At 34.4% G+C, this 17,862-nt stretch overlaps 2 protein-coding genes across 4 annotated transcripts in view; one reads left to right on the top strand and one right to left on the bottom strand.

Moving 5' to 3' along the window:
• LOC123265019 (protein Lilipod) overlaps nucleotides 1-17,862 on the top strand; it is a gene marked incomplete in the record, with an annotated part of 252,377 nt that overhangs the window by 206,963 nt on the left and 27,552 nt on the right.
• Nucleotides 2,850-4,776, bottom strand: LOC123265020. The gene is made up of 3 exons (XM_044728602.1): nucleotides 4,471-4,776; nucleotides 3,365-3,952; nucleotides 2,850-3,211 (listed from the first exon to the last, which is right to left on the bottom strand). The coding sequence occupies exons 1-3, from the start codon at nucleotides 4,517-4,519 to the stop codon at nucleotides 2,916-2,918; spliced, it is 933 nt and encodes a 310-aa protein (XP_044584537.1). The 5' UTR covers nucleotides 4,520-4,776; the 3' UTR covers nucleotides 2,850-2,915.

The following is a 17,862-nucleotide window of genomic DNA, read 5'->3' as shown; positions in this document are numbered from 1 at the left end:
GTCGAGTACTGGCGTAGTGGCAAAAAAGAAATTTAAGTTTAGAGCAGTGTTAGACAAAAATTTAGAAAGGTACAATCTGTGCGACAGTTACGAAGATGGGCTCATACTTTAAATCAGGGAGGGACTTATAAGGAAAAATTAGCAAGAATTTGTGAATATACATTACAAAATTTCAAAGCAGCTATAGATGCAGGTTTAATCGTACATGATTGTGACATAAAAAGATGGGCCTTACAAGCTCAAAAGAAGTTGGTGCGGAAGATTTCCGTTTTAAAGCATCAACAAAGTGGATCGCGTCATTCAAAAAGCAGCATCGCATCGTATCCAAGAAAAATAAATAAGTTTATCACGTCCAAAACCATTGAAGATAGTAAATCATTAAAACAGCAAGCTGAGGAATTCGTCAATAATGTAAAACAAAAATTAAAATTTATGAATTAGCAAACGTATATAATTCAGATCAAAGTGGTTTTCAGTTGGAAATGCATTCCGGTCGAACTTTAGCTGTTGAAGGAGAGAAGCAAGTAGAATGTCTTGTACAATCTGTTACTTCTACTACTCATAGTTACACAGTTCAACCAACTGTATCTGCTGATGGAAAGCTTTTATCCCCACTTTTTTTGGTTCTAAAAGAACCAAGTGGTAAATTTGGACCAATAGTTGAAACAACACTTTTTAGACCTCATAATGTATACATAGAAGCATCAAAATCAGGAAAACTTACATCAGGTACGAATTATTCTTTATTTTTTTTTCTGGTTTGCGCATAAGTTATTGTTGATACAAATAGTTCATATTTTTTAATTTTCTGATCATTTCAAAATTTGGTTGGAGAGGGTGTTTTTTCCAAATGTGGGCCCAAAATCTTTATTACTAATTGACTCATGGACTGGGCATTGTCCTCAAGTTGTACAAAGCGTTAAACCAACAAATAAAGATACTGGAGTAATGATCTTACCAAAAGGTACAACTGGGAAAATTCAACCACTTGATGTTTTTGGATTCCGAGTATGGAAAAATTTTGTTCGATATTTTTCGGATCGTACAGTTTTGATGAATTTGGACATAAACTTGCATTTACGAAATAACATTATAAAATTACAATCACTTACACATATCCAATTGTCATCTCCTCGGTACATAAATTTATTCAAGTACTCGTGGTACAAAAGTGGCTACACAGAAGTAAAACCAGATGAAATCGAAAATCCTGTGGATTTTGCATTTCACGGATCATGCAATTCTCATTGTGAGGTTCCTGGTTGTCAAAATATAGCAATTATCCGCTGTTCATGGTGCAAAAAGTCGTTGTGTTTTCAACATTTTTTTCATAAACATCACGATTGCAAAACATATATTGAATAGATCTGCATATGACAAAATGATGAATTTAAGTATTAAATTTCATAAACATCAGAAATATTAAATATTTTTGTAAAAAATCATTTATAAATTATTTTTAAATTTAATTTGATTATAGTAAAGCATATATTGTAAGCATTTTTTCTTTTTTCTTTTTTTTCCAAAACAGATTCACATTACATGACATTTATAATATTTGATGTCCCGATACACAAAATAAAGTTTGGGATGAGAAGTAAACAAGTAAGTAAAATATTAAGATATAATATTATTATTATTTTCTAAATGCTAGAAATGTACGAACAAATTATTATTGATGAATTCATATCGAAATTAATATAAAAAACGATATTTTCTTGGTGGTCAATGTAGATATGCTTAAGGGATGTTCACCCCCTAAACTTAATTTTTCAGAAAAACCCCGAAAGACGTATTCTCTACTTTTTTTCCCTCTTCCGATTGCCGTTGGTTTCATTGAAATCCATCGAATAGTTTTTTTTTTATAAAAGTTTTGTGATTTTCAACCCTCATAACTTTTGTTCTATCCATTGTTTTATTATAAAACCAAGAGCATTTTTCATGATTTTCCACCCTGAAAATTATGCAATTGGTCCTATTCGATTATTTAAACTGCAAGTATGCGAAACTTGAAAAACACCCCTTTGGAGGCTAAACTTTGAGGGGTAGTTTCACCCCCTAGAAATGTTTTTCCGCAGATAAAAAAAAATACGTGTCTCTTAGATTTCGACGGAGAATAACATATCTCAGTTTCATCAAAATCGAAGGGGACACCGGAGAGAGTTTCCTTGTAAGTCACATAAATCAATTGTCAATAGTGACTTTACGTTGTCTTTTATCACAAATCGCTTAAAATTTTTTGCATTAGCTTTCAAAGATTTAATATTTACTACCATTTTTCTTTTCATATCCAGTGAAACATTTGCATCGAATAACGAAAAAACAACTAATTCCTCAGATAGGTACCATAAGTGATCGGACATTTTTTCAGCGGCAATTTTAGCAAAAGAAGGATTGTTTTGGCTGTAAAGTAATAAGTCTTTCATTAAAGTTAAATCATTATTCGGTGCTAATATGCCAGATGAAGCCTGAAACCATGTTGGTATATAAAATCTTAGAACAAAAATGCAAATTTGTCGTATTCCGGTTATTTCTTTAAAGTTAAGGTTAAATTGATTGCGGAACATGAATATTTTTAAAGAATAGATGGCTTTTGCCATCCAACGAGCGTGGTGCATAGCACCAGGTCGTTTAAAAGAAATTTGTGTAGATGAAGTAGTATTCAAGAATAGTAATGATAGCTCCAGAAGTTCACAGTAATCATCTCTTGGTTGTGCTACCTAAAAATTAGTTAATAAAATAATCAATAGATATGATAAGTGATCCGCAAATTTTATCTTATATATTACTCGAAATTATTTAAAATATAAATTTTTACTGAACTATTTTTTTAAATTTTAAACTCAAAAAATATAATTCAAGATATACGCTTAAAACTTGCACACAATATCTAAAAACATTTGAATATATTATAACTATAACCTTACTTGTAACTGATTCGTGATAAACGTTACTGTTTCTTCTTTCACATCTTCAAGAGCATTGAGTATGATTGGATCCAAAATTCCTGGGGTATAATTTGAGGTGTTGAAATTACTCCACTTATTTTTAAACCGTAAAAAAATTGGTACATTTGGGCCGGATGAAACGGGCCAATAGATTTCAAACAATTTTTTTAATACTATTTCAAAAATATGATGTCTGCATGGTAGATATACCAATTTTTTTTCCAACTCGTCTTCAATCAGTTTACAAGTTCCACCGTGAATTCCTAGATAACAAAATATATAATTTAACATAAGTGAAAAATTAATTTATACGATAATGACCAGTTCAAATCTAAATATTAATGCAAATGATACGATATTAATTTTATATTATATCATGATAAAGTTTTTAAGAAAACAATAAAATGAATTAATACCTGTATTAACAGCCGCCGTGTCGAAAGACAGTCCTACTATTTTACGAGAAATACCCCAATCGAATAGAATTTTCACAATAGCATCAGCCTGATTTTTAGCAGTTCCAGATTTCATTTTGGGTACACCTAACAGTTGTTCACTGCCTGATGACGATATAATAATTGGCAGTCTATCAACTTTTTCCGTACCAACTATATCAGGTAATATTTTCCCGTCCCAATGTAGCACAAAATTATCCTGGTTTTTGAGTCCATCTTTCAATTTAGCAGCCATATCACTTCGAAATTTTTTGCGAGCTCGATGAATTGTCGAATGACTCAATTTACAGCCTTTCATATCAATGCCAGTACTTTTGAGAGTAGCAGCTAAAATATATACGGCATTTCTGCTGCTAACTTTTCCACGATCAAGGGCAGCTGCAAGTTCCGGTGTCATGATATTCATTAGAGGTGCTTTTCGTTTTGATTTCTTTTTTAATTCGTCTTCAAAATCAGAGATATTGTTAGAAATTTGACTAACGGTAGAAACGGTAGATTTTGATTTTTGGCTGAGAAGAAGGGTCTCAGTATTCATAAGTGCCTCATTTTCTAAAACGTTCAAATTGAAATGAAATACAACTACAATAAAAAATCAGATAAAATTTTTAAACAAAAATTATAGACTTTACAGACTCTATTGATGATAAATTATTATTTTAATGATTTATCATCAATATTACTCTAACTAGTAACTATTTTTCAATAAAATTATGTCTACTTTTATAATTTTTTTTTTAAACGAAAGATATCATTTTCAAATATTTGATTAATTTCGGTTATAGACAAATAAAAAAATATGCCATTATAAGAAATTTTAGCAATGAAATAATTAAAAAAATATGTTAATAATTCAAATAGATCTTTGAATATTACCGCGTACTAACAACCACGCACCCTGACAGCATCAAACAGAACTAATCAAAAATCGGAAATCGGTATCATTCATGTAATCAAGACCTAAATAACCTCCAAATTTAATCTTAAGATTAATAAATATCATTTTAATAAAAAAGATTGTATCATTCATCGATATTTATTTAAAAACAAAATAAAGATAAAAATCTTACCATCTCTATTTGCATTTGTTTCACTCTGATCTAAACAACAAATTTCCATATCTTCAGTAATAGGCCCAAAATCGTTTATAAAACCACGTCGAGATGGTTTTCTTTGGCTTTCCAAAAAATGTTTTTTTGTAGCATCAATTTCATTGAGAACATTAGCATGGGAAATATCAAACAATTTTTTCAAATCATTACAAAAAATTGACTCTTTCTTCTTTTGTGTTGGAGATTTTTTCTGACGTTTACTCTTTGATAAAAGTATCCATCTGTTATGAGATCGAATTATTGACAAAATTATAGAAGATTCTTGACGTAGTGAAATACCTGTTTTTCGCCAAAGTTCTATCAGTTGTTTTGTCGTACTTGCTGAACTTTGTTTAATTGTTAAATTACAGGTTTTATGGTGGTAAAAGAAGATCGACATAACCTCTTTGAGTAATGGAAGCTTTCTTCCGACAAAATCTTGATTCATTTGACCAATTAAATAGATTTCTTCTCTCATGATAATAAATTTTAAGTCAGCTTGTAAATAAATAGAAATAATAAAGTCCACTTTGAATTATTAAACAAACATTGTTTCAAACAAATACGTATATATTTCTTCGTAATCGATGCACTAATGAACAAGCACAATTTTGACACATGTTATCAGCACTTACCAGCAGAGGGATCACAGAATTGATAACCAATTAAAAATCAGATAAGAATCGATCGTTTAAACAAAGTAGTTGTCAACAATACCTTTTTACTAAACATCATGAATTCATCACAATATTTTTTTGTCGGTAGTAATAAGTAAATATTGTGTATTATAAAATTTGTCACTAATTTATACTAACCGTATTATAGAAATTTCATATATTTTAAAATAAACAATGTTTCTTTTTTTACTTAATCATAATTGTACGATAAAAGTTAAAAAAAACCCGAAAATACGATGAAAATTAAACTTTGACTTTGAATAACTCGGGAAGGAATCAATATATGGAAAAATGATAAGAGACCTTTTTCGTTAAGCGTTCAATTCTACATAAGAATCCGAGGTGATCATTGCCATAAGTTGATTCGATCCAAAGATATAAAATTCTAAAGTTGAAAACCTTTTTTTCCTATATTTTTAAGGGGGAATAGAAAATTACGATCCGCGACCTGTAAATCTTCAAATTAAGAACTCAAATTTTGACAAGGTCATTATTTTGGCATTCTGTGAGAGAATTTGCTGGCCATTTGAAAAAATCACAAAAGCCGATTTTTTTGAAACACCCTAACACACACATACACACCAGTCGGAAGAAGCCAAACTTCCACCGGGCGCGTCCCCAGGTGGTGGATAGGGAGGTCCTAACCGGTCGTAAGATCGGTGGATTGGGGCGAAATAAAATAGCCCTCGCGGACCAAATCAGGCATCGGAGCTGAAGAGTAACAGCCACCGTCCGTGTATCCTTGTGGGTCGGAGAAAGCTCGCTGTTCTTCGGAGCAGAGGGTAAGAGCGAAATAAAATAGCTCTCGCGGTAAAAAACGAAAACTCTCCTTTTGGCAGGAAGGGTTGGTCACACCATCTGACCTAGGGTCACGTATGCAAGTCGATAAGGTGACGCTGCTCGAAAGAGATGTGCGAAATGATCCTTATAGCGCGGTGTACGTGGTAACTCCCGGCATCTACGTGCCGCACCCACGGGAGCAAGAGGAAGCCGATGAAGGAAGCAGGTGCAGGGTCGAAGCGGTTAAGATTTCCCGCTTCAATGACCGAAAGCTCTCATAGCAATGGAGGTAGCTGTAAGAGTGATCACCCCTCCATTTCCGGAGGCATCGCGTTCGGAGACGACCTTTTGCTTTGGAGTATCACTCAAAACCATGGAAGAAACGAAAAATCAAGAAAAGGACAGGAGTATTAGTGGGCCTCACGCCCAAGAAGCAGCGATTACCGTAAGCGCTGAGATGAAGCGGACGCAAGCGCTGGAACGCCTCGAAAAGCTGACCAGCGAACTGCATGAGTTTGTCCAATCAAAGGTCAATATCCATAAAGAGATAAAGACCAAGGCAACCGGGGTTGTTAACGCCCATCGAAGGTTTAAAAAACTGGACGAAGAATGGCAGTCACCTCGACAACTCACTCCTCGTTTTACGCCGGAGAAGAGCAGTCAACTTGCTGTGGAGATCGAAGAATCAATAGACACCGGAGGCGATGCTGACGGTGAATCTGATGCTAAAGACGAAGGTCATACTTCCAACAAGTCTAACATGAGGAAGGACCGAAACTCCCCAGATGGAATAGATGGGCGATTGACGAAGAGAAAGGACTTGAAACCAAGTCCTCCGAAAAACGTGATGAAGCAGAACGCCGAAAAAAAAGACGCGACTGATTGGAAAGATGTCCACACAAGGAAAGAGAAACGGAGGCTAGCCAAAGAACAGCTCCCAAAGGAGCCTCCAAAGAAGCCCAGGCCGGAGCCTAAGCGCATAAAACCGCTCAAATGGATCAGACCTGACGCACTGATCATCCGCCCGGCCGAGAAAGCAAAGTACGCCGAGATTTTGCGTCGCATAAAGAAGGACGTCCCTGATGAGCAAGTTCGCACAACAGTGGACAAGATCAACAAGACCAGAAGCGGGGACTTGCTGATTACGATTTCGCGGAAGTGCGTGGACAAAGGCCAAGGCCTGCAACATACCATCGCAAACATTCTTAAGGAGGAGGCCAAAGTGATCTGCAAAGGGCCACAAGAAAACATCGAGATTCGAGACCTAGATGACACCACAACAAAGGAGGATATTTAGGCTGCCCTGCATACGGTAATCAAGGAGCTCTGCGAAATACTACCAGAGACAATCAAGATCCGCAAAGCCTACAGAGGTACCCAAACCGCTGTCGTGACACTACCGGCTGCAGCAGCTCAGAAGATATTAGAAGGAAGCTGTAAAATCCGAATTGGCTGGGTCAACTGCCGAATTAGAGCCACGAGGAAACCTACCCAATGCTACAAATGCTGGCATTTCGGGTAGTTAACAGGTAGTTAACACCTTAGCCACCAGAAGGAAGAGCAGTAGCTAGATCTTCCCTTCACGAAGTAATGCCTGACGGCGGTTTCCATGAGGGATTAGAGGAAAGAAGGAAAAGGGGCTTAGTGGGTAGGGGCGTTAGTGTCGAGTTAGTATGACGCTGCGTCGAGTCGCCACATATCCAGGCCAAACAGCTATGCCTAGAATCCGTAAAAAGGATTCCCCCCCCTAAAAAAAAAAAAAAAACACACACACACACACACACGCACACACACGCACACACACACACACATACATACATAGATACATACAGAAATACAGATACCGTCGCGAGAATAGTCATGGAAGCTTCCTAGAACCTCGAAACGACGAGATCCGATGAAAACTCGATTTTCGAAAAACAGGGTGAAATCAATAACTTCCCGATTTTTGAAAATTTTCGATTTTTTCAGCGGGAAGTTAAATGAGCTAAAATTTTAACTTCGAATGTCATTTTTAACAATTTTCAATATTCGAAAATTTGACAAATTTGGCATTTTTCAGAAATTTTTTCCAAAATATTTCTTTTTTCATAGTCCTAAGTGTCTATAATCAAACAAAATGCTATTTTTGTATCTCTATAACGTTTGCGATATTACAATAACAAATTTGAAAAACTGGAATAATTGCGAAATTTAAAATTTGCATATCTTTTTAAAAAACCTTTTTTATTTTTTTTTCCTTGGCAGAACTTTGTAATATGATAAAAGAAAACTTCTGGACAAAATTCGTCCAAATCGAAAGGGGTCGATTCCAACTATTTGTTGATTTGAAATGGAGTGACCGATATATAAATACATACATTTCTAAACTTTTGAACCATATGCATTTTCTGAATCCGCTGGACGAGCTGAGAAGAAATATAACAAAAGTTTTCAAACAGTTTGTCATAAGGACCAATGAAATAGTAAGATTTTTATGAAGTCTACTGGAAAGTTGAAAATGCCCGACGCAAAAATATTAGAATCCATTCGGCCTTTGCCTTCATGCCATACGTAGTAGTTACTTTCAGAATTTTTTTCAATTATAAATTGTGAATTGGTGAACAGTTAGCTACTGCTTAAAGTAAGATGCCTTGGCTCCTATATACGGGACTAGTTGAACAGCTTGAACGTCTAAGGTAAATGCGTTAATTTCTTTTTGTTCGGTTTTTTTTTAGTAAATTTCATAGAAATCTAACTATTGCATTGGTCTCCATGATGGAACTTTCGAATAATTTTGCTATATTTCTACTCAGCTCATCAAGCGGATTCAGAAAATGAATATGGTTCAAAACTTTATGTATGTATGTATTTTTTTATAGGGCATTCCATACCAACTCGTCCTACTAATGGATTTTGCATATCTGATTTCGCTGAATCAGCTTTTTACATCGAAAAGACCATGTCGATCGCTCTCAAGCCGATCGAAATCGGTTGATTCGTTTGTGAGTTATAGTTGACGAAAGAAATCGACAAAAAGTTGTAACAGGGCTATTTACCTTGTGACGGTAAAACCGCACACGCGTGATAATTAGTCGACGCAGCGCTGGCGCGTTTCGGTCTTTGGGACTCGACTAGCATTAAGTGGGGGAAATTTTGGGTTTCTTGGTCAGTTGAGTAGTGGCGACTAGATAGAACTAGTGAAGTGTACAAACAAGTAACATCCAAAAGTCCAACAAGGAAGCCCGTGAGTTCTTCAAGCACAAAAACTACACAGGTATTGAGACTTTGATTTCTTTGATGAGCCAAGGGGGTCGTATACCCGGCTCATCAATTTTACTACTTCTCATTATTAAATCAAATTTTTGATAATTTAATTGTTTATAATATTTTGCCTAATAATAATTAAATAATTAATTAATTGTAATTAAATCTTATTCGTTAGCATTGTGAGCATTCTTCTTGGGGATCTTATACCCGAAGAATGTTCTAGACCTCTTGGGTTTAGGAGTCGTGAGAAATTAAATTATTGATTCGGCCAGTTAATAATCATTAACATCCTAGATTGGCTTGAATAAATTCATTTTTTATTGATAAAATATTAATTTAATTTCTGAACACCGAGAATAATTCCAATCGGCAGCTCACGATCGGGCAAGCGCCGCTCGTATACCCGAGATCAAGGCTTGCTACGCACTAACGAACATCGGCGTCCATTTTGAGCGCGCAAATTCCTGGCAATTATTTCACGTGATAATTTATTTGTAAGAACAATTGAATTATTATTATTTAATATTATTTATTACAAGAAAGTATTATTTATTTAATATAATTTATTGAGAATCAGTTACTGAGTTTCGACGCCATTGAGATCAAATTACCCGTGGATAATTTTTCGTAAATTTATTTTACATTGAGAAAAATTATTTTATTAATTATTTATTAATCGAAAAATTCCACGCGGTCATTTTATATATTGAACTATTGAGGACTAAAATTATTATTTTATTGGAATTATTTATAAAAATATTTAATGGCGTGGATTAAGTCCCAGAAAATTAGTTAGAATTTTATAAAGAGTATTCTCAAGAATTTATTAAAGATTTAAGAAATAAAATTACGAGTTGGAATTGGAGTAAAGTTTTACGTCGAATGTTCTTAAAAATTTATTTAATGTTGAATATTAAACTCGTGTTAATTTTGGAAGAAGCTTAGGCGTCGTTTTAATCCGAAGTTATTGAAGGTTCTGTTTTATTAAAAGTGGAAATTTTTTATGATTTTAATTGCAAGCTAATGACTGGAAAAATTGTAGTAAAGTTAACGTTGTAAGTTTTGGAGTTCAATTTTATAAGTTCGGAAGTAAAAAGTAAAGTAGAGTCAGTGTGTATGAAGACGCGTGGGTTATGTGTGTGAAGACGCGTGGGTTATGTGTGTGTGAGTGTTAACAGCGTTCCTTCGCATACGATTAGTCTCTTTGCGGAGTGCTTCGCTGTTATCTAAGAAGTTCCCGTCAGCCGTTAGTTAGGCTGTTAATTTTAAGAGGTCCTGGTCAGCCGTTAGTTAGGCTGTTAATTTTAAGATGTCCTGGTCAGCCGTTAGTTAGGCTGTTAGTTTTAAGAAGTTCTGGTCAGCTGTTAGTTAGGCTGTAGTCTTAAGTCGTTAATTGTAGTGTGAGTGCTTGAGTGATCACCATTTGTTATTTTATATGGTTAATAAATATCGATATATTGTTAAGTAAAAATTTATTTCTTTCAGATCACCTTCCTCCACTCTCTCTCCCTGTAGATTATAAGCTCAGCTCTGGTTTCCGGTTCCAGGAACCAAGAAACAAAATCCTGGTGGCGCTCTTGTTAATTTAGAATCATTTTTGCTAGGTATTGTTATATTTTATTAAATTAATTAAGGGGCCAATGAACAGGCATAAAACTACCCGTTACTAAGTGTTTTTTTCGAACGACACCGAAATTTCCGTTCTGATCAATTTGTGTTTGAAAATATATCATATAATTTAAAAAACTGCGTCGAATGCCGCCAACTGCGTGCAAATTGGTTAATTCATTCAAAAGTAATTGCAGTTTGAAAATTCAAAAAATAGTGATTTATGAAACTTCTATCAGAATTTTGAGCTTGGAGAGCTCAAAACTACACGAAAATTATATTTTTAAGCTCAAAGAGCTCAAAAACGTAATAAATATAGTTTTGATTGCTTAATTTCGAAAGTGGCGGAAAGTTGCAGGGATGGCCTTCAGGGTCAACCGTTTTCCTAATTTTTTTTTCAAAATTTTCAAAAATATTACTTCCCAAGAAACAAATTTTGAGCCTAGTCTCGTAGAGGGAAAATAAAGAGTTATCATTTGTTTTAGTTTTAAAATTAATTTTGTTTTTGTTTTTTTTTTTTTTTTACTATTTATCTATTATTGGCGGTTTTATGAGATCATATCTGAAAAAATACCTTACATTACGATAATTAGCAATAAAAATCAAAATTTGAATATCTAGGTTTAATTGTATTTATAACTTTTACAAAGTTATTTTCATTTTTTTTTGGGTTTAAATATTTTACAATAATAAGTCTCGAAATTTGAGCTAGAAATCAGTTTCATTGTAAAAGATTTCGCTGTATTTGGCATAACTCAATGATACTTTTGTGCACCTGTCATAGTTTTAGCTCTAGATTAACGTATATTTAAAGTCTCCGTTGCTTTTTCATAATTTGCAGTTGTAACGGAGTGATCGTTACTCTATAAATTCCTCTTTTTCGGTACTTAGTTATTCATCGACAGATCACATTGCGCTGTGATCTAAAGCCGTCGTTTGGAGCTTGTGAGAAAAGACCCAAGGTGGAGAAGCCGGCGTAGTGGTAGTGGGGAGAGCAGAGGATGCAACAAACGTAGAACAAAATTTGGTAAGACTCATTGTGACTGAGTGGCTTGACTGGACGACAGTGTCGTCACGACACACAAATTTTTCTAAACCATCCAGCTAAGGTAATTATTTTTATTCCGCTTGATCAACGTGGAGCGAAGCGATAATACTTCATTGATTTAATACTTGCTAGGCCGAATGCCAGCTTGGTTAGATCAACTTTAATTTGTGATAATTTCTCATGCTGATTTGCGGTTACAGGCTAAATAAATATCCGGAGAGCGAGTAATGGTGACCAGAGTTTCGCTGCCAAATCGAGACTACCTCACCAAGGAAGAATTCACATCAGTACCCGAAGACGAGGAGTAGCAGCTCACCGAGGGAGTGCAAATAAAATTATAAAAACTCCAGGTACAAATAACGAGTTAATTATCTTTCGGGTGTGTGGCATCAGCCAGGCCGTCATGTCGGCTGAAGGTCACCGCCATTTCGTGCTCGGTCACAATCGTTACTTTTTTAAGTATTAAATTAGAATCAATTAGAAAATAAATAATTAATAACACCAGGACCTGTTTTGGGTTATTAATTAATTTGTTTAGGAAATTTAACTAGTCCATGTTAGGTTATAAATTTTACACGTAGGCAGTCTGAGTTAATAGTACCAGGAACGTATTTCGGTTTATTAATCTCAGGTTTCAAGGCCATGTGAAAATTTTGATTTATTGGTAATCGCGTAGCTAGTAATTTGGCTTAAGCTAGTAAAAATAAAATTGAGTGAATCGTCAAATTTAAATTATTTAAGTTAGGAATTTATTTAACATTATAAAATCACGCCGTAAATTATTCAGCGCATTATTAAGTAATTTGTTATAATTTAAATAAAACTAGAGTCACGAAATAATTACTAAAATCAGTATTTGTAAGTTTAAATTATTATTTCGTCCAAAAAATAAATTAGCATTCCGTGCGACAGAGACGCAAGACCGAGAGAGAGAGTCGGCCATCTTGTCCTGCGCGAAAACGCTGAGTAGAGGACACTCTAGATCGAGGCAAAAGTTTTAGTTTATTTTTAAAATAAAATCTCTCGGCTTACGATGTAAAATATTTTGACAAAATTTCATGTTCACAATCAAAATAAAATTTAGTAAAATTTACCGCTTTCAAATGGATTAAATAAAAATAATTTAGACAATATTAGTTTACTCAATTATCGAAATTTAAGTAATGAACCTGAAACTAAAATTGATTAATTGAAAATTTATTTAGTAAATTCTCGGACATAACAATTAGGATTAATTCAAGATACGAAGAACTATTGTTTTAAATAATTACTGTCGTAATATTAAGAACACGGCAGTAATTTAGTAATTAGAAAAAATGATAATTAGTAAATAAGAAATTGTTAACTAGGAAACAATTCTGGGAATTGTGTCATTAGTCGGAAATAATTTGTTGTAATATTGTTATTGGGATATAGTGTGGTTGTGTGTGAGTAAAGAGACTATCTCGGTTTCATGGTATACTCCTCTGGCTTCGGGGTAGTTCTCTGAGAGTAACGTGATAGTTTGGGGGACAGCGTGCAATGCAGTCACGTGAGGGTCTAGCTGGACAGTGCTAAATATACCGTATGAGAGTGGGGTGTGAGTGTGTAATAATTCTATGAAATTTTATTAATTGTTATGTTGGCCATTATTTCAATTGTAAAAAGGATTGGAAAATATATAATTTTGTAAAATGAATTTCTGTGTTTAAATTTTGGTTCCTTTCAGCAATGTCTCGTGACCCTGACCCATTACTCCATGTTCTGCTCCAGTTTCTAGATACTGAGTCCAAAAATCCAGTGGTGCCCTTAAAAATAAAAGGGGTGACCAAGAGGAACAAAACACCCCGTTTCACAGTAGTTGAATATCTTACTCCGATTCTTGGAAAATTATTTGGTTGCACAGCCCATTGATACAATTCTTGGGGGTTTGATATTTGTTTATCAATTAGTGTTCCTCCTACACCGTCACAAGGTCCTTTCCCATGTGGCCATGTGGCCATGCGGCATAATGGTCACTGGCAAAGAAATGCCATTCAACATTTAATCTAAAATCTTCTTTGTGATAATATAAATTAACAAAGTTTTTGTAGCTTTTAAATTGTTGCAGAGCTCCATCGGAAAAGTAGTAGATCTTTTATCAGTTTCGGACAAGGACTTTATAAAGTCAGTAACGATTTTTAAAAAGACATCAACTGCAGTCGAGTCATGTATGTTACAGTCCAATATGATCACTAAACTTCTGTGCAATAGTTCGTTATTTTTCGTAAGATAAATAACTACTGGAAATATTGTCGACTCATCATTATTCCAGTGGAATCCTGGTACTGCATTTTGGATAATGAATTTCTAGTTCTCGGCAAAATCACAAATTACAAGAAATTCATCGGTTCCGAGAGACTCTTCGAGACATTGCATGAATATTGTTTGCGATTTTGCAATAAAAGCATGAGGCAAAAGTTCTGTAATTTATCCACAAAATTCATTGATGAATTCTGATGAAACTACCGTTCCATTTTGACTTTGTTGAAATATCTCTTTCGAATATCGTCGATTCTTTAACCCACTTTTTCGTCTTTTTTAAATCATAAATCTGAGTTTTTTGAAAAATTTTTTTTGTCCCGAAATTTTTATTTTAAAAATAATGACTAATATAATTCTAGTGTGCCAAAAAAAATTGAATAAAAAACAAATTTTTATTGCTATGCGACAAGGAAATTGAATTCCTGCGGGGACTAAATTTTTATTGTATCGTGTGGTGATGAGTAGGGTCTACTCCTTACCTTCCGAGCGTGACTAAGTAGTTGTGCAACTCGTCACTGGGTCGTATGGATCGCTAAGTCCCCACCACTGTCCCTGGAAAATGAAGCGTGGGAGAAAAACAATAGGAAAGTTCGAGAACCTGGAGAGCAAGATTATAAAAACGCCGGCCACTGTGAGAAGAGGACCTTTTAGTAATTTTTCGGCAGAGTGCAAATTGTGTCCAACGTTCGGATTGTCATCATCAGTTTTAAATTAAATTGCGAAGAATGTATTCGGGAATCGAGGAAATTTCTATTGGAAACTGGGACCTTGGAAAAGCCAGCTAACGCCGAGCAGCTGATCCCGCCAATTTTCTTACTGGGACATCAGTTCACCGTTGGAACAACAGAATTTGGATTCTAGGTATTTTCAGTTGTTTTAGGCAAATTTTAATTATTGGTTTAATTAAGAGGCCGAAATAATTAAAATAAATTTCAAGATAATTTACTGTTGCCGTCTCTAGTAGCCATTTTATATAAGTTGGTTCTTATTTAAGTAATTCATTCGTCACGGTCATTTAGTTAGTTTCGTTGCTGAGCACATAATTATGACAATGAATTTAGTTAATTTCTTATTATTTTACTGGTAGCAAATTTATTAGTAATTTATTTTAGGCCTTTTAGCTATAATAAATTAATTTTAGATAATAATTTCCAAGACAAAAATGAAATAATAAATGAAATTTTGCAATTGAGATAATTTAGATTTTCTGGAAAGTTCTATAGTTGAGAATTTTGTTGAGACGATTTAGGATTACAGTAGTTGATTTTAAGAATTTTTGGTCAAATTAAATTTAGGCCAGTGGGCTGAATTTGATTAAGGGGTTAGGGGTAGTCAGAGTTTTCAAAAAATCAATTATTTTTTTTTTTTGCATTTTCGTTATGTGTCATATCTTAAAAATATTCTCTGAAAATTTCAAGTCGATCCAATAATTAGTTTTTGAGTTATTCGACGAATAACAGAGAGAGCTCGGGTACTTCAAAGCGCTCGGGAGCAGATAGCTAGCGGCAGCTTCAAGAAACCCCCTTTTAGGGTTCTATTGTCATCCATGAACTAAGACTTTGGTGTATGTAGTAGTACCTAAATTTATAAATACCTAAATATATATAATTACAATTTTTAGGTAGTATAAGTGCTACAAATTATTTTTTTTTCGCCATGTCACTAGTATGCCTGTGGCAGTTGCGGAGAGCAGTCGATAGTTGTGCGTTACCAAAATATATTATTTTTGAAGTTATTTATTATGGGACGTGGTACGAAAAAAGTTTCGAGAGAAGTTCGGAAATCTGAAAATATCCGTAAGTCGTATTCAAAGAAACGAAAAAATATATTTAAGCCAAAAACGGCGGAACGTGATGAAAGTGTTCGGAGTACATCGTCTAAAATACTGAAAACGATGTACCCGAAAGTTGCACCTCTGAATTTCGAATAATTAATTTTATTACGGTATTCACTGCCATTTCTGCTCTTGTGAAATGTAAGAAATGTGATGGAAACATTGAATTTCTATCAGCTAGTACACGTGGGCTGGGATTTAAAATTGTAGTTTCATGTAATAACTGTGACAGTGAATATATTCCTTCCTGCTCTGTCATTGGGCATTCTTATGAAATAAATAGATGCTTTATTTTTGTGATGAGAATAATCGGGATAGGATACGAAGGTTTGTGTAAGTTTTGTGGCCTGATGGACATGCCGTCTTTTTTAGATAAAGCTACGCATACAATATTATTGAAGCACATTTTAGATTGTGGTAAAACCATTGCAGAAGCCTTGATAAAAAAAAGCTGTGAATCAAGAAAAAGAAGCGACAAGTAAAAATGAGAATAAGAACGATTTGACTGTATCGGGAGATGGAACCTGGCAAAAACGGGGATTTACATCGTCATTTGGAGTTTCTTCTATAATTGGCTATTATACTGGAAAGATTCTTGATATAAACATTAAAAGTGCTTATTGTAAGCTATGTGAGTATTGGAAAAAGAAAAGAAATACGGATGAGTTCGAAGAATGGTATGAATCGCATAAAAATGAGTGTAGTGCTAATCACAAGGGGTCTTTGGGGAAAATGGAGGTGGATGCGATGATTGAAATGTTTCAGCAGTCTGAAACAAAACATGGAGTTAAATATACAAACTACATTGGCGATGGTGATTCGAAAACCTATTCTGGAATTATAAAAGCAGATCCTTATAAAAATACAACCATAAATAAAAAGGAATGTATAGGCCATGTTCAGAAGTGGATGGGGACTCGACTGCGTACTCTGAAAACTAAACAAAAAGGTCTTGGTGGTAGAGATAGGCTTACAGGAGAAGTAATAGACAAATTAACTGTGTACTATGGTTTATCAATACGTCGTCATTGCGATTCTATTGAAGATATGAAATCTGCTATTATGGCAACTTTTTACCACTACGGTTCGACTGATGAAATTCCGAATCATGATATTTGTCCCAAAGGCGAAGATTCTTGGTGGTCTTACCAGCGCGCTGAAGCAAGTGGAGAGCTTGATACTTATACTCAAGATTATTCTCCCTTACCTCCTGATGTTTTAAAAGCTATTAAACCGATTTACGACGATCTCAGTAATGATAATTTACTTTCAAGATGTGTAGGTGGATTCAATCAGAATAATAATGAGAGCTTCAACCAACTAGTGTGGAAAATATTCCCAAAAACCGTGAATACTAGTTCTACTATCGTACAAATTGCTGCATACATAGCTACTTGTATATTTAATGAAGGTACAAATTCATTATTAATGATTATGGATACCCTAGGACTTAATTGTGGGTCTAATTCCCATCGGTATGCTGAAAAATTGGATGCTGCACGTGTGAAAGTGGCAGATCAGCGCGCCAACGACAACACTCGGGAAGGCAGAATGCTTCGTAGGCAACAGCAAATTGATGTTTTGGAAACTTCCACAATGGCTGAAAAACTATTATATGAGCCAGGAATAGATGACTCGATGTAAGTAATTTAATAATTCGTATTTCTGTACGTGAATCTAGTGTGAAACTTTAAACGCGTTTTTCTCAAAATGATGTTTTTTAAACTAGTGACAACTGTAACTTGAAAACCGCTCAGTAGATTTTAATAAAATTTATACAGCTTTTAGAATACAAAATAAACTCGGGCCTGATCGAAGGATTTTTTTTTTTTTCAAAAATTTCGATTTTTTAAGACCAATTAACTGTTGATTCTATATAATTCTACATAATT

The sequence above is a fragment of the Cotesia glomerata genome, linkage group LG5 (genome assembly GCF_020080835.1).
Source record: "Cotesia glomerata isolate CgM1 linkage group LG5, MPM_Cglom_v2.3, whole genome shotgun sequence".
Taxonomy (NCBI): Eukaryota; Metazoa; Arthropoda; class Insecta; order Hymenoptera; family Braconidae; genus Cotesia; species Cotesia glomerata.
Note: the sequence above shows the minus strand (reverse complement) of the source record. Positions and strands in the feature narration are given on the sequence as shown.

What these genes read in the sequence shown, in the direction of transcription:
- LOC123265020 (XM_044728602.1), bottom strand. Translation starts at nt 4,519, where the DNA reads ATGGAAATTTGTTGTTTAGATCAGAGTGAAACAAATGCAAATAGAGAT. An exon ending in AACAAATGCAAATAGAGATG is followed by an intron (nt 3,953 to 4,470) that starts GTAAGATTTTTA and finishes TGAACGTTTTAG; the next exon opens with AAAATGAGGCACTTATGAAT. An exon ending in CACGGCGGCTGTTAATACAG is followed by an intron (nt 3,212 to 3,364) that starts GTATTAATTCAT and finishes TTTGTTATCTAG; the next exon opens with GAATTCACGGTGGAACTTGT.